The sequence below is a fragment of the Zalophus californianus genome, chromosome 4, assembly GCF_009762305.2.
Source record: "Zalophus californianus isolate mZalCal1 chromosome 4, mZalCal1.pri.v2, whole genome shotgun sequence".
In the NCBI taxonomy this organism is placed as follows: domain Eukaryota; kingdom Metazoa; phylum Chordata; class Mammalia; order Carnivora; family Otariidae; genus Zalophus; species Zalophus californianus.
In genome coordinates this window covers 55,669,840-55,692,294 of record NC_045598.1, presented here as the reverse complement: position 1 = coordinate 55,692,294, position 22,455 = coordinate 55,669,840, and the positions used below count along the sequence as shown (strand labels likewise).

General features: G+C 43.2%; 1 protein-coding gene across 13 annotated transcripts in view; it reads left to right on the top strand.

Annotated features, from left to right (window-relative positions):
• The window catches only part of GNG12 (G protein subunit gamma 12), a 124,300-nt gene that overhangs the window by 29,246 nt on the left and 72,599 nt on the right, over positions 1-22,455 (top strand). For all 13 annotated transcript variants that reach the window (XR_003523091.1, XR_003523094.1, XM_027611845.2 and 10 more), the window contains exon 2: positions 18,145-18,197. Coding sequence is in view for 7 of the 13 variants with exons in the window: in XM_027611792.1 (XP_027467593.1) it covers positions 18,145-18,197 (53 nt within the window). In the remaining 6 variants the exon portion in view is untranslated. The remainder of the gene's footprint in view (positions 1-18,144; positions 18,198-22,455) is intronic.

Below are 22,455 nucleotides of genomic sequence, written 5' to 3'. Positions count from 1 at the left end.
ACATGCCAGAGACAGCATCCCTGCTGACTGGAACTGGACTGGTCATTTTTTCCCTCCATCTCCCTCCCCATTTTCTAGGTCAGAACTTCTTCAGGCAAAGTATGAAATGTGTTCCTGGGAGTCAGTTGAATAAAATCAGTTGGGGATTTTCACAAAGTCAGAACTACTATGGCAAGGAGCCCTTTTTCTTAAGCCACACACTTCTAGTTGGGCTTTTTAAGATTTCGGGTGTGGAGTGTTAGGTCTTTGTGTTATTTATGCTTGAGTCCCCCCCCCCCCCCACACACACAGTCCATTTAACTCATGGTTTTGTGCTGCCTGACTCAACTGTGCATCTAAGTGCTGGACACACAGTAGGACTGCCTTTCTTTTTCTCTACGTGTCCTGTACTTGGTGACACCTCTTAGGAGAGCATTTCTACCTTCCAGTGAAGTGTTAATGGGTAAGGGGTCCCTGTCCACGTTAAGTACGAGTAGAAAAAGAATTTTAGAAATTATTCTTTGAGCATGACATTTTGTGTTCTCTCAGTTAATTTTTAACTCATAAAAGTGTGATATGCCAAGTTAAAATGAGCCAGGTATTGAAATGGGGGTGAGCTGAAGTAGAAAGATAACTAATCCTTTCCTGTTGACCATAGCAAAATGTTAGCCCTTAAGCAATTGACTTTACCTCTCTGTACCCTATCTATAAAATGTTGATAATTATAATACCTCCTTCTCAGTGTGGACATGAGAATTAAATGAACTGAAGTGGAACTCAGTGGGTAAACATGTGTTTATTGAGCATTTGCTATATGTCATGTACTGTGTTTCTGGGGTTAGAGTAGAAGACAGGGTTGAAGTGGGATTTACAACTGTGCCTAGTAGATAGCAAGATATTTAATAAATGGTACCCATTGTTGCTGTTTGAGGGAGGTGCACCCAAGTTCAGAAATTCTGAAAGAAGCCAGAGTTAGCCAAAGAAAGGGTGTGGAAATGCAGGCCTCAAGCAGAAAACATCCCGAGTGTGCCAGTCTCAGCAAGGAATGATTGTCCCTGCAAAGCCACCTGGGTTATCTGATGTGTAGTTTGGAAAGTGTCACGTATTGTGCTTTTCACACACATACCCACACATGGGGCATTCATTATCACATGGTCTTCAGGCACTGAGAACAATGTTGATGTTGAGCTTGGCAAATAAATGAATGTCTTTCATCAGTAGAGCATTCATTTTCATCATAGGCACCTAGAAGGCATGTTTTTCAAACTGGTCACATGTTCAGTTGTGAGCACGTGTTTTGTAAGAATTCTGTAATATTGATCCTAAGAAGGTCTGTGGAGAAAGTGGTAGAAAGAAAAGCCAATTGTGAGTGATTTTATTAGATTCTGAGTTTTTATTGGGCTCTTAAGAACGATCCTTAGGAGTTTAGATGCATTTTCTTCTTTTTTTTTACTTAAATTCAATTAATTAACATATAATGCATTATTAGTTTCAGAGGTAGAGGTCACTGGTTCATCAGTCTTGTATAATACCCAGTGCTCAGTACATCAGGTGCCCTCCTTCATGGCCATCACCTGGTTACCCCACCCGCCGCCCTCCAACAACCATCAATTTGTTTCCTATGATTAAAAGTTTCCTATAGTTTGTCTCCCTCTCTGGTTTCTAGACTCACATTCTAATGCCACTGTCCATGTGTATATTTTTGCATAGTTGGGATCAGTGTATATATCCTCTTTGTTGATCTGCTTTTGCATCTAACCTTGGTTCATGTTGCCCTTTTCCTGTGTCCTCATACTCCACATCTTTCTCTTTGTAATGGCAATAAAATGATCCCCTGGGCTGATAAGTAGCCATTGGTTTAACTTTCTATCCAAGTACTAGACACTTGGGTTATTTCCAGGGTTTCACAAGAACATATTTGCTATAAACATCATGTACAGATTGCTCAGTCAGCAACTTATTATGCACCTTCTGGAATGGCACTCTCTGCCAAGGTCTTGGAAGTGATATCAACTCATTAAACTAAGAGTCTTAAGAACTGGCATTCAGGATTTCCTGAGACAGCATCTTGTTCTTTGGCTTATTTTTCTTCATTTAATTAGCAGATATGTAGGGAGGACCTGTCATGTGCCAGAGAGTACCAGGCACAGGTGAGCAAGGTAGAGAAGGTCCCCAGCTAATGGTACATAGACTCAAGCTGAGTGCTGAGGAAGCAGAAGTCATCATGGTGACATTACCATCTTGTAAACACAGTGTCAGTCAGACTTCCAGGTGACCATGGGCGTTTGGTCTTGGTGAAGCAAAATGTCTAGATACAGTACAGTGTAACTACTTTAGATTAACTGTAGATGATAGGGTGGGGGTAGTAAAAATTGTAGAATATTAAAAATCAGTACAGTTTTTATTATTCTATATTAGGCTAACAAAGTGATAGCTAGGTTTGAAGCTGCATGGCATAGTGAAAAGCACAAGCCTATGAATTCACGTAGTCCTAGATTTGACTCTTAACTCTGACACTTGTAGACTTTTGGTTTTGGGAAAAATATTTAAACCTTCTGAAACCCAGTGTCCTTTATCTCTAAAATGGGTATAGTATTTTCTGTCCTTTTTGTTGCTTGTATTTCTAGTGCCCAGCCCAGGGTAGGGGGATCAGCATTTGGTTGTTGGCAGAATAAAAGAAGAGATGGATGAGTGATTGGGTGATTGGATGGTTGAATGGTTGGTTAGATGGATAGTTGAATGCATGGATGGATGGATGGATGGATGGATGGATGGATGGATGGTTAGATAGACATATGGTTGGTTGGTTAGACGGATAGTTGGATGGATGGTTGGGACAATCACTGTGGAATGAGAATGACTTGAGGGCCTCTGTACTAAACAATATATCAACAGCAGGTTATATTTGCCCTATTACCTTAAGGTTTGCCAAGCAAATTTTCTTACCTCTAAGTTAAACCAAATTAGAAGCCATAAGCCTCTCTTTTGTCATCTCATTTATATTAAAAGCTGTAAATGACAGAAAACAGGACTAATTGTGGCCCTAACAAGTAGGGGGTTACTCCTCCAGATCTCCAGATAGTCTGGAGGAGGCAGCTGCTTCTGCCATTTGCCACTAAGGATCTGTGCTATCTCTGTTCCTTTGATCTACCCTGTTTGCTGTGTTGAGTTTAAAATATAGACTTACTTACTGGTGGTCACCGAATGATTGTCACAGTTCTGTGCCTCATGACTAGTTTCAAAGTTGAGAAGTAGTGAGGCACCTACCATGCTGCTTCTGTCTTCTTTGAGGAGGCAAAATCCTTTCCCAGCATCTTCACAAAACTTCCCCTTGGGCCTTGCTGGGTTGACATGACCGCCCTGAGGCCAGGATCTTTCTGGAGCTCACAGCATCTCTACCAGAACGAACTGGGGTTCTGTCAGCAGGGAAATGTTGAGGGCTGTGTGGAGGGTGGACAACCATAGTGTCGGCCACATTTTCACACAAGTAAACTGAAAAAGGCGGAAGTGCAAGTTTGGTGGATATGATTTATTTCTAAGACTTTATCTGTGTTACGGGATTCAGGATTTGTAAGCCCCCAGCTGGGATGTGAAGATTCTGTTGGTTTTAAGCTGGATGGCAATGTTTTTTGTGGCTCTAGATGTCCTTGTTGTGTGTATGAAGGGTTTTTTTTCCTTCTTTCTTTTTGAGTGGCAGAATAAAACAGGAGTAAAAGAGTAAAATAGGGAAATATTTTCTAGAGTTAGTTCTAGGCCTCTGAAATGCTGCAATACTGACTTTTGCCAGAAGCCCTATGCTGACACGAACCAAAGAAAGGACTGTTAACAAAATACTTCCTCAACCAAGCTAAGTGAAGGGAAGAAAATGTAAAACAGTATTTGAGGGAGGCCGGGGGAACTTTTGGAGAGTTGGCAGTGAAGCTTTGCAGAAGAGTACAGGAATTTGAGAGTCGTTCAAAATGTCACTAGTGTGTAGTTTATGTTGGCTCTGCCCGTGTTCAGTGTTCAGAGAACAGAAGGAGAAAAGAAAGCCGCTTCACAGCCTGAGGGGGACACAAAGACCCGCAGAGCTCAGTCGCGCACACACACATTCCAGGAATCCAGATTTGTGGGCAAAAAAGAAAGTGTTTTTGTGGGAGTTTTTTTACTTGGATGACAAAAGGCCTAATAATCAATATCTGCCATTTTCCTCTTTGGACCAGTCAGCCGACAACTTGCATTCCTAAACGATTAAATGGGTTTCCACGCCACAGACATCAAAACTTTTAAGCGTTAAAGAAATACTTTACACATGTAAGTAAAAGTTCACCATGACCTGCATATGATTGATTGCACTTTATTTACTGAGGAGGAGAAAGGGCAGAACTGAGATTGATCAAGGTTTTCTTTTTAACTCCACTGTCAGAATTTGACCATATCCTTGAACTGTGCTATGTGTGACTTATTTCTCAAGGGATTGGAGATTCGTAATATCTTGTGTGTATATGAGAGTTCCAGAGTTTCACATACAAAATCTCCAGAAAGATGATGCTTTAAGAAAAGGAGAAAAGACATAGTAGACAAATGCCAGGTGACTAAACTCTCTGAAGCTGAGATCTGCTAAGAGGCCAAGTAAAGGAGAGAAAGGTGGAATTCACAGAGAGAGATACTGGTCTCAGCAGGATAGTATTCACTGCCATGTTGGGGAAAATGCCAGGAGGCTGGGAGAATGGCTGTCCCCTTGGAGCTAACACTGACTACTTGGTGTATCGTGATAAACAGGACTCATTCATGAAGGAAAACACTGCTCTTCTGAAAAGCACCCATATTGAAGAAGCTACCAGAAAACCCAAATGTATGGAAGAAACCTGGCAGGAGGGATCTGTGCTTCCTTCTGGGTCTCTTCTGAAAAGTTTTCTTAATGTTCCGTAGTATTTTCTGCGGCCTCTGCGTCTAAACTGCTTGGAAACATACAACAAAAGTTGTGTAGCAAACCACTTGGCATTGAAATTTGAGCCAGCAGTATTCAGAATTAACTGAAAGAAACACCGCCATTATCATAAATAAGGTAGACAGTCTCTTTATTAGTTGAATTCTCTGAGCATTTTTTTAAGGTAATAAAGCTTTAAGGCTTTAGTCAGAGGCAAAAGACTGTAAAACATGTCAGATGCTTGGATCGAAACCCAGGAAATAGCCATGAGTTTGTATAAATTGAGCTCACTCACCACATCACTACCCTCTAGGGGATGGCGTACCCTTGTGCACGCCCCAGTAGGGTGTTTCAAAGATGGCAGACATAGGAGAACCTAAGCAGGGGGGCTGTGTCATTTAAAATCATACACTATCTGATGATTTGCTTGGGAAAGGGGGAAATATTTTCATAATATAAACATGAGAAGATCAAGTTGCATAGAATATTTCTGGCAATTTGAGAATATGCATTCATTCAGTAACCAAAAAATGCCTAGTCTCTGTCAGGCCTCATGTCAGACACGGGGGTGGGGAGGGTAGAGCAATGAACAAACAACATCTTTTTCTTATGGAGTTTACATTCCAGTGAAGGAGAGGGATAATAATTCAATAGGATAGAAAATAGAGTGCCAGGAAGCGTTAAGTGCTATGAAGAAGACAAAGCAGGGTAAGAAAAGAGAGAGAGTAGGGCCTTTCTGAGGAAATGACACTTGTCACAGAGACCTGCAGGAAGTGAGGTTGAAAAGTATCTGAGAAGTTCAAGCGGGAGGAAGAATAAATGTCTCACTATCGAGGCAGGAGACAGCTTAGCATATTTGGTTTTTTTTTTTTTTTTTGGTTTTTGTTTTTTACATAAGTAATACTTTTAAAAATATTTTTATTTTTTTAAGTCATCTCTATGCCCAACATGGGGCTCGAACTTAGGACCCCAGGGTCAAGAGTTGCATGCTCTACCTACTGAGCCTGGCAGGGGCCCCGGTTTGCTTGGTGTATTTGAGGAGAAGGGGAGGTTGGTGTGGCTGGCTAGAGTGAGCCAGGGCCAGTTCATTTATAGAGCCTGGGAGGCCAAGGGTTTAGCATGTGTGCTGAACATGCCTGGGAGCCATTGGAGAGTTTTGAACAGGGGAGTGAGGTGACTGATGACACGCCCCCTGCTGAGGGACACCAGACTTGGGGTGGGAGGAGGCACAAGGCCAAAGCCCAGAGATCCATGGGGAGGCTACGGAAGTCATCCACGTGGGATGCTGCCACTTGGCCTTGGGGCTTGGAGGAGATGCTGAGATGTGACTAGATCTGGGAGATGTTTTGAAGGTAGGGCTGATGGGATTTGCTGGTGGATTGACTGGATGGACAGTAGGTGAGAAAGGAGCCAAAGATGAATGAGGATTTGGGCTTGAGCAGGGGCATGAATGGTGGTGTCCCGCTTCCAGCACTGGGAGTCCCCGGGGAGAAACAGTGTTGGAGAGATGATTAAGAATTTGGTTGTGGGCGGGCGCCTGGGTGGCTCAGATGGTCAAGCGTCTGCCTTCAGCTCAGGTCATGATCCCAGGGTCCTGGGATCGAGTCCCACATTGGGCTCCCTGCTGCTTGGGAGCCTGCTTCTCCCTCTGCTTCTCTCTCTCTCTCTCCCTCTGTCTCTCATGAATAAATAAATAAAATCTTAAAAAAAAAAAAGAATTTGGTTGTGGCCATTGTTAAGTTTGAGATCCTAGTAAGGCATCCTTGTGAAGATGTTAAGAAGTCAGATAAACCACTCTGGCATTCAGAGAAGAGGCTGGGAATGGAGATGTAGATTTGAAAGTTATCAGATTTAGGGAAGAGGAAAGGGTCCAACAGGGGAGACTGAGAATGCACTTCATAGTTTCCCAAAACATCCATGGAAGGGCACATCAGAATCTGGTTAGGGAAGGGAAGGTTTTTATGGTTATCGAAAGTGTGTGTGAGTTTTAAAACATTAAGAAATACTGCCTTACATCAGCAGTATCCATAATTGTTCAAGAATTAGGGGAGACGTGTCATAGGAACCAAAGTCAGCATTAGCAATAGAAGATTAATGGGAACCTAATTTCTGAATTCACTGTTTCATTACTCTCCCACTGCGTCACTGTGAGCAGTTCAGGTATAGACAATTAGTTATAAACGTGGACATTCAGGGCTTCCCCCGCCCCCAATCTTCTCTTTCATTGGAAACCTAGGGTGTGTTAAGCAAAGAGCTCATTCTTGTGGGAAGGCAGATAAATACGTAGAAGTATGGCTTGTGCAGTCATAGGACCTTATAATCAAGTTGTCCATGCAGATACATAAACAAATGAGAAATGGGAGGGCCCAAGGAGAGCGGTTGAGCATGGAAATGGCTAGCTCCCCAGTTAGAACATTGTCCACTTCCTGGGCTGCCTTTCACCCCTTCCCGGTGGTATGGTGAATGGGGTGTGTGTGTGTGTGTGTGTGTGTGTGTGTGTGTGTGTGTGTGTGTGTGTGTGTGTGTGTGTGTGTGTTTCCCTTGCCGCTGGTGAGAGTTTTTGTTTTTTTCTGGTGCAGTGAGTACTGGTTTGTGCACTCCCCCAAAGGAAGGTCAGCAGATGGTGGAGTTTGGAATGTGGATAAAATGGGAAAGCTCCCAAGGATGTGAGGAAGAGGGTACAAAGGAATGCTGCAGCAGGGCTGTGAAGGTGGCTTTATCCAGGAAGCAGGTAGTAGGTCTAGGAAGGTTGTACCAGCTGGGCTGATTTGCTTAGGAGTTGGCTTCTTCCTGTAGAATTCTGTGTTTGAGTGGGTTATGTGGAACGTGGCTGTTTGTTTTTATAAGCTATTGATCTCTTGATGATACAGGAAAAGATGAACAAGTCTGTAGAATCTATCTTCTCCCTTGATTGGTTTTCAATGACAAAAAGACTCAATGCCCACTCATGTTTTGGTGGGTGTCCTCATTTAAAACTGAATCAGCCGGTGGAGTCAAAGCCCCAAACCAGGGTGGGGTAGCCACTCCCAGCCATGGAGCACTAACACCATTTGCTTCTGAGGCCCCCGCCCGCAGACCTAGCTCGTGCATGCCTGCCAAAGGGCAGACAGAGTGAAACCAAAACCTTTCCATGTCTTGTTTTTCTGCTCCAGCTCAGGGCAGTGCCCTTTGCTGCTTCCTGCCCTTATTATGCTGCCTGACTCTGTGCAGCGGACACCAACTGAATATTTGTGGGATGACCGTCTTCCTGTCTGTCTTGGCATCTGAGAGAAAGTGTGTCATCAAAAGGAGCTAAGCCGTGTGGACAAAATGAATATGTTAACCCTGAAGCCGAATCTCCGGTACCCAGGATGCTCCCATAAAGCTGGAACATTTAGAAGGAAACATAACTATGTTTCATACATAGTTACCAGTGATAAATCCTGCTCAATTTTACCTTTTTTTTTTTTTTTTTTAAGTTTTCTGAGGCTAATGAAAGTTCAACCTTACCGAGCGGTTTTTTGTGGGATTTTTTTTTTCCCCCTCATAGCTCTATTCAAGCATGGTTGGATTTCGAAAACATTTTTTCATTGAAAAGTAACCAGAAATATGTTGGAGATCATGGTTTGTTGCCAGAGAAAGAGTCTGAGGCTTGTATCTCCATTCCTCTGTCAGGGGTTCTCACAATGGGGGATTGCGCCCGGCTGACAGTCACCGAGCTTCTGGGGAGGACGCCTCTGAGTCCGGATTTAATGGTGGGCCCTTGACTCTTATCGGTTTGAAGTCCTTCTGCTGACTGAAGGCCGCGTGGACTATTTCACTGTTACCCCTGTTGCAAGGAAAGGAGCGCCCTTGAAGAGCTTACGCTCGCTTTTATCAGACCCTGTGCAGCTGCTGCCTGAGTCGACAGCACGATAGCAAAAGCTCAGATGTAGCCATCAGTCCCTCCATACAATCCCTGGTCATTTTCTTTTCTGTAGTTCTTCCTGCCCGGGCTTTTGGCCACCAGTCATTCTCTAAAGATTTATCAGCCACCCCCTGCCCGTCAGATGTCAGATACTGCCATAAAGTAATATCCTTAGACACTGTGTTGTGTTCTTTGTCTTCTAAACTTTAACTCCCTCTGTTGAACAGTAACAGTGTAAGCCATTGCCGTGGGTGAGATAAGATCCCTAACAAAGGCATATGAAAATATGTTTACTGTTCTGTGTAGATAAATAGACTAATTTGTATTAGGAAGATTTGCAGTGTCAGAAGTTACAGCTGAAAATGTTTGGTTAACTCTGTTAACAGCAAAAATTAATTTCAGACCAGGTCTTCTGGCTAGTTGCTGTTTTCTATAAGCATTAGGTAAGTGGTTCCTTCCCCTTAGCGCAACCGCTAGTGATCCCTGGGCCCTCAACTAGTCTTCACACTCTACACATATTATTCAGTAAGAATTATTGCAAATGATACAGGATCCCCCAAGCCCCAAGATATGCCAGAGGATCCATGGCTCAAACAGTCCAGATTAATTTTGGGGGCGGGGTGGAGATCACATTTAACATTGCACCATTTCCCATATAAAAGCTTAGGGCATCAACCCTATTGTCCACTTCATGTACCTCACAAAGTCTGAGTAGGGTAACCAGCCATCTTGGTTGTGTGGCATTGAGGGGATTTCTGGGATGAGGAAATTCGAGTGCTAACACCAAATGTCCCAAGAGTACTAAGAAGAGTTGGTTTCCCTAAGCAAAGTAGGATCAACTAACAGAAAGGAATATCACTAAATACTGTCTTCTAAAACCAGCCATTTATCTGTAAAATGGAGACAATTCTGTCTTCCTCATGGGATTGTGATAAGGCCTGCTCTCTAGTACCCCCCTGCTTTGGGTTTTGCCTGGCACTGCCTCTTAGGTGGTAAGGTCTCTGATCTAAAGCCCTCCACCCTGGCTCATTAAGCCATTTACAGCCCTCAGCGTGCCGAGGTACTCGCTGCCTCTGGGGCATTTGCACAAGTTATTTCCTCTGCCTTGCTCACACCTCCCTTCTTTGATCTCCTGGTTATTAACCCTGGATGTCCTTCCCAGGTTGGCTTCAACACTGCTTCCTCCTGGAAGCCTTCCATGATCATCCCAGACTGGGATAGGTGCCCCTCCTGTGTGCCCTCAGAACTCCTTGTACTTTCTACAGTTAGATTACGTGCTGCTGGAGCTCTTGCTGCCTCGTTGGTTGTTTACGTGACGCTTCTGCCTGCAGCACCTTCCTCATTGCTGGGCACGCTAGTGGGTTCAGAAAGGCTTGTAAGGGGCAGGATGGTGGAAGAAGTCACCTCCCTCGGCTGTAATTTGCTTTGACCTTGCTATGGCCCTGCCCGCCACTGTCCTTTCAGTCCTCCTTGGGAGACATAAGCCACTCTAGATTTTTCTCGAAAGAACCATATCCTCCCTGTCCAGGGACCATCCAGTTTAGCTGGGTTTTCATTTGCCCTGTAAGGCACTGAGCACATTATGAAAATACACACACACTACCAACCCAAACTGCCAAGGGTTACGTAAATATCAGTGGGGAGACTTGAGGAACTGAGCATATTATGTAGGGTGGAGGCACACAATTTTTTGTTTATTTGTATATACACGGAATAAAAATATTTCTACTGTGACAAGTTTAAATGGGAAATCTTCCCCTCAGTTCTGAAGATCTGGTGACTTGCAGGCTACATGGTGAATTTTGGATGTTTCATTTTATAATTTGATCCAGATTATTTTTCTTTCTCCCTAGTGAACATTAATCGTTTCCTGTGAATTTTCCTGATATTAGGAAACAGATGTTCCATATTTTTATCTGCATTTTTCCCAAATGCTGAACCAGGACTTTTGCAGTTGTGTGTGTGTGTCTGTGTGTGTGTGTGTGTGTGTGTGTGTACAGTGAATTTTTGAGGAATGAGTTTTATCAGAATTTGCAAATAAAAGCATAACAGATACATCTACAGAATTAATACAGATTCGTCCAAGGCTGGAAACATTGTTGGACATTCTGTTTAGTTTGGTATTGTTTAGCTAATGCAGACTTCTGGCCTAAGAATGCATTAGGACTGTCTCATGATAGTATACTTGCCAAAGTAAGGAGTGGCGTAGCAAAAGGCACATAGTTAATGCAGCCTTTAATGCACTGATTTTTAACTAATTTTTTTTAACATTGTCTTTTAACTATAGAAAGTGCTTCACCATCTCTCCATAAAACACAAATGCGTGCCACCTCTGTGCAGAGCAGGGTCCTAGGCTCTTTGGGAGATATAAACACAAATAATGCTATGGACCCTTTGGGCCTTATCACCCAGTAGAAGAGGTGAAGCATATACTAAAATACCTGTTATAAAAGGTAGAAAGTGATATAGAAATTCAAGGAGAAGAGTGGTTTCATCGAGCCTAAGAGGGAGGGAATACTTGCAAGGAGTATAATATTTATGCTACGTTAAAAAAATAATAAAGCAACACTTAATTTAGGTCTAAGTTATTTGGATTATCTTAACTGCATAAGGATGGTCTGCTATGTAAAGGCATTGTTTTGGTGGATTCCCTAAAAATAATACTAGCATTTCTTATAAGCCAGAGAAAGACAAATAATGCCTGGTATCATTTATACGTGGAATCAAAACCCAAACAAAACAAATGAAGCTCATAGAGACAGAGTAGAAAAGTGGTTGCCAGGGGCTAGGGGGAAACAGGGAGAGGTTGGTAAAGACTTTCAGCTCTAGGATGAATAAGGTCTGAGGATCTAATGTAAAACATGGGCACTATAGTGGACAACACTGTATTATATCAGTGAAATTTGCTAGAAAAGCAGAACTTAAATTTTCTCACTCCACCCCAAGAAAAAGGTAAATATATGAGATGATGGGTGCGTTAATTAACTAAATGGTGGGAAGCCTTTTGCAATGTGCATCAAATCACCATGACATACTCTTTAAATAGCTTACAGTTTACTTATCAGTTATATCTCAACAAAGCTGAATAAAAAAAATGCCAACATTTCTGGAGAGCCTCTACACAGCAGGTATGGTTTTCTGATGCCTTGTGTAAAGGCTTTTAAATAGGAAATGATATAGAATTGGTGCTTTGGATAATAATAATATTTTGCACAAAAATACATCCCTTTATTTTGGTTCCTTTGGTTCTGAGAATGAAGGACTGAGTCTAGTCTTGGCCATCTCTGAGATTCCGTGACCCCGTTTAAGTCACCTGGCCTGTGTGGGTCTCAGTTTTCTCTGATATACAGTAGGAATTACTGTATCTCCCAGCTCACTCACAGGGTTGGCGTGAAAATCAAAGTGGGTGTAAATGAACATTTGAAAAGTAATCAAAAGCCAAGCATTTTGCCAAGAAGCTATGTCATAACTCATGAGGTTAATACAAGATATGGCTATTGCTTATTATTTATTTATTTAAATTTTTATTAACATATCATGTATTTGTTTCAGGGGTACAGGTCTGTGATTCATCAGTCTTACACAATACACGGCGCTCACCATAGCACATACCCTCCCCAATGTCCATCACCCAGCCACTCCATGCCTCCCACCCCCCACCACTCCAGCAACCCTCAGTTTGTTTCCTGAGATTAAGAGTCTCTTATGGTTTGTCTCCCTCTCTGGTTTCGTCTTGTTTCATTCTTCCCTCCCTTCCCCTATGATCCTCTGTCTTGTTTCTCAAATTTCTCTTATCAGTGAAATCATATGATACTTGTCTTTCCCTGATTGACTTATTTCGCTTAGCATAATACCCTCTAGTTCCATCCATGTCATTGCAAATGACAAGATTTTGGGTTTTTTGATGGCTGCATAATATTCCATAATACGCTCTAGTTCCATCCACGTCATTGCAAATGGCAAGATTTCATTTTTTGATGGCTGCATAATATTCCATTATATATATACACCACATCTTCTTTATCCATTCATCTGTTGATGGGCATCTAGGCTCTTTCCATAGTTTGGCTATCGTGGACATTGCTGCTATAAACACTGGGGTGCACGTGCCCCTTCGGATCACTACATTTTTATCTTTGGGGTAAATACCCAGTAGTGCAGTTGCTGGGTCGTAGGGTAGCTCTATTTTCAACTTTCTGAGGAAGCTCCATACTGTTTTCCAGGGTGGCTGCACCAGCTTGCATTCCCACCAACAGTGTAGGAGGGTTCCCCTTTCTCCGCATCCTCGCCAACATCTGTCGTTTCCTGACTTGTTAATTTTAGCCATTCTGACTGGTGTGAGGTGGTATCTCATTGAGGTTTTGATTTGGATTTCCCTGATGCTGAGTGATGTTGAACACTTTTTCATGTGTCTGTTGGCCATTTGGATGTCTTCTTTGCAGAAATGTCTGTTCATGTCTTCTGCCCATTTCTTGATTGGATTATTTGTCTTTGGGTGTTGAGTGTGATAAGTTCTTTATAGATTTTGGATACTAGCCCTTTATATGATATTAAAATGCTGTGCAAATGCAAAGATGATTATCCTGAATTTCAAAATACAGGGAATATATTTATAATAAATACAAATATTAACTCTCAATTTTCAAATACTATGAAGAGCTCATTCAGATTCATAACATAAATATCAAGATCCTACTACATGAATAAGCAAAACATATAAACTTATTTTTCAAGATGACAAACCATTAATAAATGGGAGAAAATGCTCATTTTCACTAATTAGGAATACAAATTAAAACCTCATTAGGAATACCATTTTACATATAAAATGTCAAGGTCTCAGAAGTTCCCCATTATTTTGTTGGTGGTATGGTTGCATGCTAATAATAGCCCTTTTAAAAACAAAATATTGTTAATTCCACTGTTAGGAATTTAGGGAAGCTGGGGACATAAGTTTAAGGAATAAAAAGAGCTATATAGCATAAAGATGTCCAGTGCAACCTTATTTATAATAATAAAAACTGGCAACAACTTACATATTTAGCAGAAAGGGGAGTGATTTAATATATTAGGACTTCTCAACGTGAGGGACTATTATCAGGCCCCTTAAACGATCATTATGAATATGTGTAGGAACACAGAAGATATTTTTTAAAAAATGGAAGAAGAAGAGAATAGCCATCATTATTGGAGCCTTTCCTAGTGGCATCGAGACAACGTTCTCCCTTTTTATCCTTAGAGCAACTGTATGCTAAAGGTATTTTTACACTTTGGAAAACCGAGGCTTAGAGGTAAAGTGTTCAAGGACTTGCACCCCATCAGTGGAGGAGCCAGCTTTCGAATCCAGATCTTCCGACCTCAAATCTTTTCACTGGGTTTCCTACCAATAGCATATAAACTATGGCCACAGTCAGTAAAAACACGGGCGTCTGTGGAGGGTAACAGTCAAAAATAGATAGTAGCCCTAGGATGGTGGGCATGTGGGCCCAAAGACGCTTGCTGTCCTTTTAAAACTGTCATTAGGGGAAACACACACATACACACACACACACACACACACACACACACACACACACACACGAAACAAAAAAATGCCCAAAAAGTGCCACTGCCTTTCAGTAGGGAAATGGGAAAAAATATGTTGAGTGTAACGTTTCAAGTGCTTACTCTGGCTTTTTATATATTCTCATAGAAGTTGGCAAAATAGAAATTATATGTATATTTTTAAAATTTCTTGCTAGCTTTGGCATAATCAGGCTACTCCCGCCCCCCCCCCATTATCTACAAATTAGTTGAGGATACATACCAACAGTTTCTTAATTAAAAACAAGATTTCAGGTCTCTAGTTTTCTGTGCATTAAGGACAAGGGGCAGGTGGAAGTTTCTCCCCATGAACAGCCCAGACCAGCTCTTCTGGGTAGGAGCCAGTCTCAAGGTGGAGATAATAGGGAGGCACCATTTGGTTAAAGTAGGCCAGTTCATCTGCTCAGGGTGTGCCCTCTCCTGGGACAGAAGCCCTTGCACAGTGGGGGGAAATGTCACCATTTTGGTTCCTACTGTCTGTCTTTCACCTTTGGGGCTCAAGACTTGATCCTGATTCTTTGACACATTAGAGCATTACTTTATAAAGTCAGGAGCCATGCAACATCTAGTAACACAAATTTCTATGCTTGACTCAAGACACAGGGCGTATTTTCCCTCACCTTTGTGGAATATGTACCTTTTACACCTTTTATATGTTTTGAAGGCCCTTTCTTATGCGTTTTGCCATTTGAGATGACGAGATAACATCGCGTCAGAATTTGCAAGTGAAATCATAACAGACCTGACTAGGGAACAGTAGAGATGTCTTGAGAACTGCAGACATTCTCCAACATGCTTCTCAATATAGTCCATTCAGGGTGACTCCCCATTTTATAGGTGGGGAGGTGGAGGCACATGTTAGTTAAATGATTTGCTGGAAGTCACTGGTAGTCAAGACAGCTGGAAGCCAGGCCTATAAATCTAGTGTTCACCCCACTCTCCCACAGTGCTGTAGTATGTATTTTTTAGGGAATTAACGTAAGACTTGAAACAAATCTGATCAGATTCCAGTGGCTGTTTAAGGTTAAAGATCTCCCAGGGCTATAATTTTGTATTTGATAATTACAGTAAATGTTGGAGGGAGTCTAGCGAGGTATCATGTGTGTTTTAGACAATTCCTATTGAGTGGAACTTTTTTTTTTTTTAAGATTTATTTATTTGAGAGAGAGCATGTGCACAAGCACAAGGTGGGGCAGAGGGAGAAGCAGACTCCCCGCTGAGCAGGGAGCCCCATGAGCCTATGGGCTTCATCGCAGGACCCTGAGACCATGACCTGAGCAGAAAAGTCAGACTCTTAACCAACTAAGCCACCCAGGCACCCCTCGAGTGAAACTTTTTACAATGATGGAAGTAATCTACACTGTTGCTGTTCAGTACAAAGCTATTTCTTTGTCTGCTTGATTACTTGAAGTATGGCTCGTGTGACTGGGAAATGAGTTTTTAATTGTATTTAATTTAAGTTTAATTTCCCACATGTGCTAACAGCTATTGTATTTGACAGCAACAGTTCTAGACTCCTTAATGTCTTCTTGGCATCGCCACCTGGATATCTCAGAGTTAACACGGGCAAATCAGAGTTCTTTTTTTAAAATAAAGATTATTTATTTTATAGAGTGTGTATGTGAGTGGGGGGGGAGGGGCAGAGGGAGAGAATCTTCAGACAGACTCCCCACTAAGCGAGGAGCTCCAGTCAGGGCTCCATCCCGGGACATCCTGGGTGAGCTTATAACCTGAGCCGCAACCAAGAGCCGCACGCCTAACCAACTGAGCCACCCAGGTGCCCCGGTCAAATCAGAATTCTGGATTTTCTTTCCTCCCACAACCTGTTTGTCCCTCAAAGACGCTACCGTTGACCCAGTTGCTTGAGCCAAAACCTTGGTATCATCTAGATCCAGTCCTCTCCTTCATCCCTCACATCCACTTCATCAGCAGGTCCTAATTGTTTTACTTCCAGAACCTGTCCTGTCACTGACCCACCCCCTTTCCTACTACTTGGGCATGGAGTTCGCACACGTGGATCTTATTTTTCTCATTAGGTGTGATTTCTTTGGGGACCATGGATTAAGTAGAAGGATGTGTTTTCTGAATTCCTTTCTACCTGATTCGTCCTCTCTTCCTCTCCACCTCTGCCAAGACAGATACAGAGGTGTCTAACTTGTAGACCCCCTTGAGAATCTGATGAAAGTGTTGGACTCTTCCCTCAGAAAAATCATGAAGACAATGTTTTCCAAAGACTGACACCCCTCCCCCTGCTGTACTCCCAGACCTAGGCCTGACCCCAGGCCTGCTTGTGGTAGTTTTGCTCTTACTCCATGTTGTTTTTATTTTAATTTGCTAGCACATCCCATAACTCCTCCATCTGCCATCACTACTATTAGCTGACCATGTATCATGAGAGCAGCCTTGAATCACTTGGTGGTTATAATTAAAACTCAAGGCAATTATCTTATTTTGAGCCATTCACATTTAGTTGAGAGTCCAGTGGCTAAGGACATGGGCTCTGGAGGCAGACTACATGGATTAGAATCCCAGCTTTGTTGGGGCACATGAGTGGTGCAGTCGGTTGAGTGCCCAACTCTTGGTTTCAGCTCAGGTGGTGATCTCAGCTCACGGTCATGGGATGAAGCCCCACATCCGGCTCCACGCTTAGTGGGGAGTCTGCTTGAGATTCTGGCCCTCTCCGCCTGCCCCCCACTCCACGCTCACATGCTCTCTCTTTCTCTCTCACATAAATTAATTCTTAAAAATAATACTTTATTAAAAAAAAAAGGAATCTCAACTCTGTCACCATCTTATAACCTTGAGTAAGTTACTTAACCTCTCCATGCCTCAGTTTCCTCATTACAAAATGGGAATGATAATATGCTTACCTCATAAAGTTATTGCGAGGATTAATTGAAGTAGATGCCAAGAATAGTTCCTGGCAATAGTAAGTGCTATATAAATATTTACTATTATTATATGATTATTTCTAGTAAAATGACATCATGAATGAGGTAATGATGGATTACTAGGAGCAGGAAAATAGATGAATAAACTCTCCATATGGCTATTGACTACTTGAAATATGGCTAGTCTTGAGTTGTGATGTGCTGGGTCTTGAAGATTGAGTATGAAAAAAAACCTGAAATGTCTCATTAGTAATTTTTATATTTGTTATATGTTGAAATGATAATTTTCTGAACAAATTCAGTTAAACATATTAAAATTTCATCCACTTCTTATTGCCTTTTTAATGTGGTTACTCAAAAATATAAAATTATATAAATGGCTCATTTTATAGTTCTGTTGAGCAGCACTGCCTTAAGGCTCACCCTTATCGATAAAACAAAAGTTTGGGGTCATTTGTGATCAGGTGGCCACTATCAGGAAGCCTTGTACACTCTTCCCATTGTGCTTCAGGTTGTGCTGGACCATCCGTTTTTTCACTAGTTCCATGAAGGGGGGCATGACTTGGTCCTAGCAGAAGGGGTTGAGGGACCAAGGCAAGAGCAGCAACCAAAGAGGCTTCTGCTGACTTGGAGGGGTTTGGATGAAAACACTACCATTTATAGTACTGGCTTCAGACTTCCAGCACTCTCTGAAGTAGATGAGAGAATGCTCTCTATTCAGGAAGTTGAAATATGTAGGCCAAAAACTCTCCCTATTCCACCAGGAGCCAGAAAAGTCTTTGCTAATCTTTAACTAACAGAATAAATACTCAGCATCATGGCGGTCCCTTGGGACTGAAAGCGCACCCTTCCCGAGTGTGATTTACTTACGGAATGTTTGCTTAATTCTATTTCAGATTCATTCCACCACTTACAACCTGAAAACGGTGGGCCACGGGAAGTCTTACTGGTGAGTTCTCTTTCATTTTTAAAACAATGTGACTGTTTGACATTATTTTTGAATGTTTCACACTTCCAAGTTAGATACATCCCTACCAGTACTATGATTAGATGTCTATTTATTCACACTTTTTATTTTCCTTTCTGAAATGATTTAAGATGTCTCCAAGCCTTAAAAAAAAAAAGAGAAAAAAAAAGATCAATCCGTGTTCCTTTGCTAAGAATGTGGTCAGGGAAAAGATTATGATTATGTGCCAAATATTATTAAAATAAAACTTTTTTTTCTTGTAATGAAACTATTTCCAGGCCCCTGTTGATGGTCTGCTTGTTTCAGGCAGTATCCAAAACAACAAAGTGTTATTTTGGCCAAGGAATTCAGACAGTCCCTTGCAGTGTGTTGTAATGAAAATTGGCTCACAGTTATAACTTACTAGCTTTCTTCATGCTGTAGTTTTCCTCTCCTCCCTCTTTGAACTGAAATGTGATTGTTGGGACATAACAGTTATGCAGTGGTAGAAAACTGACTTTAGAGTTAGGAAAGTAAGATACTTTTTAAGTGAAAAAGTTTCTGGGGCTTCATGTGGCATCACTCCCTAATGCTGGGGTGATACTGTTATTTGCAGTGTGTAGCAGTTTGCTTTTGCTGCATAAGGAATCACCCCCAAAATACACTACCAGAGATTTGAGCCAAAATTTCCTGACTCAAAATAACAATCATGTCTTTATCCTACGATGTTGTGGGTTGGCAGTTTGGGCTGGGCTCTGCTGTGTGATTCTTCTGGTCTCTGCTGGGACCACTCCTGTCTCTGCAGTCAGCTACAGGTCCAGGTCGGTTAGGCATTGTTTCTGAGAGTCACCTGGATGTTAGTGTGATGACAATGACTCTAAGATGTGTGTCTCACCATCCTTCAGGCTACCCTGAGCATATTCCCGTGGGGTTGGGCAGGGTACCAAGTGAAAGCAGGAACGTCTCAAGCCTAAGGCTCAGAGGTGGCACAGCGTTGCTTCCATCACGTTCTGGCGGCTAATGTGAGCTATGTGGCTGGCCTGGATTCAAGAGGCTATAGATACAAAGTCAGCCCCTTTGTAGAGGAGCTGCAGAATTGCACCACAGGAACACGGATACAGGGAGGGGAAGGATTGTGGCCATTTTTATGGTCCTGTCCTACAGTGTTTTTGAGTCACATGAAAAAAGGAGGGCATGGAGTGAGGGCTCAGATCCACGCCCATCCCGTAGCCCACCACCCTCTCTGCCCGTTCTGATTTGCCGGGCCCTGGCACTGCCCCCTGGCATCTCAGTTGAGTAGGCTCTGAGGTGGTCTTGCCAGTGCCAGGCTGCCCACACTCTGAGCCTCCCTCCATTCGCCGCCGCCACACTGGTCATCCTTCAGCTCATCTCTTAGGCTGTCGCTCTCTGTGTCTCAGATCATCCCCGGCAGCAGCCTCGACTCCTCTCTCTGGCTTCTCCACATCCATCATCTGGCACCCTCCTCTCCTGCTCACCTCCCACCACCCCTTTTATTCCAGCCAGACTGTTCCATTTACCATTTCTCTTTAGGACACCTCATGCTGCTCACCCCTTCCCTCCTTGGAAACCCTTCCCATTCTGCAGGGCCCACTAGAATTTTCCCTTCTCTGCAATATGGCCTTCTCTGCCTGTTCTTGCCGTCTGGGATCTGCCCTGCTCTGAACCACTTCAAAGCCAAACGCTGTGTTGTGCACTTCACTCTCTTCACCTTGGCTAGTCTGCCTTCTCCAGTGCTTTGTCGGTGCTTCGTTTGAACCTAAATGTGATTGTGGTGAGGGAACAGTTAGGCAGTGGTAGAAAACTGACTTTACGGAGCAGACGGCTGCCCAGGCCTTCCATGAAGGACCCCACGGAAGGCTGAGAGTATAGCTGCTACTTAGTCAGCCAGGAGGCAGCAGGGACACTGTGCTTGGTCGTCCATCAGCAGCTCAGCAGGGTCACGTGAGGCACCTGTTAAAATACGAGCTCCCCTGGGCCCTCCCCATTTATTAGGTCTGGGGTGGACCCCAGGAATCTTAAAGGGCTCAGATGATTCTCATGTGATTGCTATGCAGTTGGCAACCACTCGTTATGGAAAGAAGAAGACATTTAGGGGCGCCTGGGTGGCTCACTCATTAAGCATCTGCCTTCGGCTCAAGTCATGGTTCCAGGGTCCTGGGATCAAGCCCCACATCGGGCTCCCTGCTCCGCAGGAAGCCTGCTTCTCCCTCTCCCACTCGCCCTGCTTGTGTTCCCTCTCTCGCTGTGTCTCTCTCTGTTAAATAAATAAATAAAATCTTAAAAAAAAAAAAAGACATTTATAGGAGACCTGGGTTGGAGCCCTGACCCTCCTGCTTTCTGCCTCTGGGACCTTATAAACTCAACCTAGCTGAGCTTCAGTTTCTCCATCTGTAAAATAGGAATAGTTTAACTTGTGGCCTACCAAGAAGATCTAAAAGGATGATGTATGTGCCAGTGTTTTGTGAACCATAAAAGATAATGGAAATGCATTAATGGATTATGGATCTGTGGCTAGCCAGTGTTGAGAAAGAGGCAGTTACCTTCGTGGTGGTGGTCATGGTAGTGAGAGAGGAATAGGCAGGGAGTAGTCAAGGGGTGGTCATGGTGGGATCACTAATAACAGTAACAGTAGGTCATCATTAGTGTCCTCCATGATCTTGAGTGCTGACTGTGTGCCAGGCACTGTGCTAACGGCTTCACATAGAATTCTTTGGGATTTACAAGAAGAAACCCCCGCCCCCAATTCAGTTGCCTCTCTACCATCATTACAGCCTATTCCACTATTAATGAATGAGTTCTTTGAATTTTTACCCTCTTCAAAATACCTGGTTAAAATGTACTCATCCCTCCGAGAGGAGATACTTGGATACACTGTTATCAGCCACGAACAACTTGTCAGTGTCAAGTACAAGGTCCTGTAGAAGTGTGAGCTGCTTTGATTTGACGGGAGGAGTTGGAAAAGGGAAACAACCAGGAGTCCTAAAGAGACAGTAGGTGTGGGATGCACAGGAACGGGCCAGAGGGCACCCCACTGCCCAAGGAAGGACAGGGCAGTGGGATGTATGCAGGCAGGAGGGCGGAGAGAGGCGGAGAGGACCGAGACAGTCGCTGACAGTTTGGCTCAGGGCTGTTCCTGGTCCAAGGCCACCACCTGCTCAGCCTGCTCAGCCAGAGCTTCCCAGTAAGAGCTACCCCGACAGGCAGCGTTTGTAACACTGCCTTCCTTCCACCATCCACATTGTTTTATAGTATTTTGATTGCTGTTGATCTAATATACATGCCTGTCTTCTTTCAAAGAGCTTTGAGGTGGCTTTTATTTTATTTATTTATTTATTTATTTTCGGTGCAAAAGGGTGGTTTTATTTTTTTTTTAATTTTTTTATTTTTAAAAAGATATTATTTATCTATTTGAGAGAGAGAGGGAGAGAGAATCTGAAGCAGACTCTGCACTGAGCACAGAGCCCGGTGCAGAGCTCGATCCCACAGCTGCAAGATCATGACCTCAGCCAAAACCGACTTAACTGACTGAGCCACCCTCTGCCTCTGGGACCTTATAAACTCAACCTAGCTGAGCTTCAGTTTCTCCATCTGTAAAATAGGAATAGTTTAACTTGTGGCCTACCAAGAAGATCTAAAAGGATGATGTATGTGCCAGTGTCAAGTACAAGGTCCTGTAGAAGTGTGAGCTGCTTCTTTTGATGTTCATAGCAGCTCAAAGCAGCTCACAAGGGTGAGCACCCCACAAGGGTGCACCCCACAAGGGTGGTTTTATTAAAGCACTGGGGCTGCTATGAACATTGGAGTGCATATGGCCCTTCTTTTCACTACATCAAGGAGGGTACGTACTGCAGTGAGCCCTGGGTGTTATACGCAAACAATGAATCATGGAACACTACATCACAAACTAATGATGTACTACTGTATGGTGATTAACATAACAAAAAAAAAAAAAAGCATGGGGGCAGGACCCGTGGGCAGAAAGAGCTGCCTTTGAGGTGGCTTTTAAATACACACATAATATAATGAGACCCACAGAAATAAGGAAGGCAGGAAATTTGCAGGGGAAGGCAGGGTAGGGGAAGTTAGAGGTAAGGTCGGGCCCCTAGCATGGGGCTGAGAGCCCGTACGTGGGCTGTGAGGTCCCCCAGTCTTGCCTTGGAGCTTCTGGGTGGTCACTCCCAGAAAGAACCCGTGCTCAGGCAGCAGTCCACAGTGGCTGGAAGATGCAAGCATGATAGTT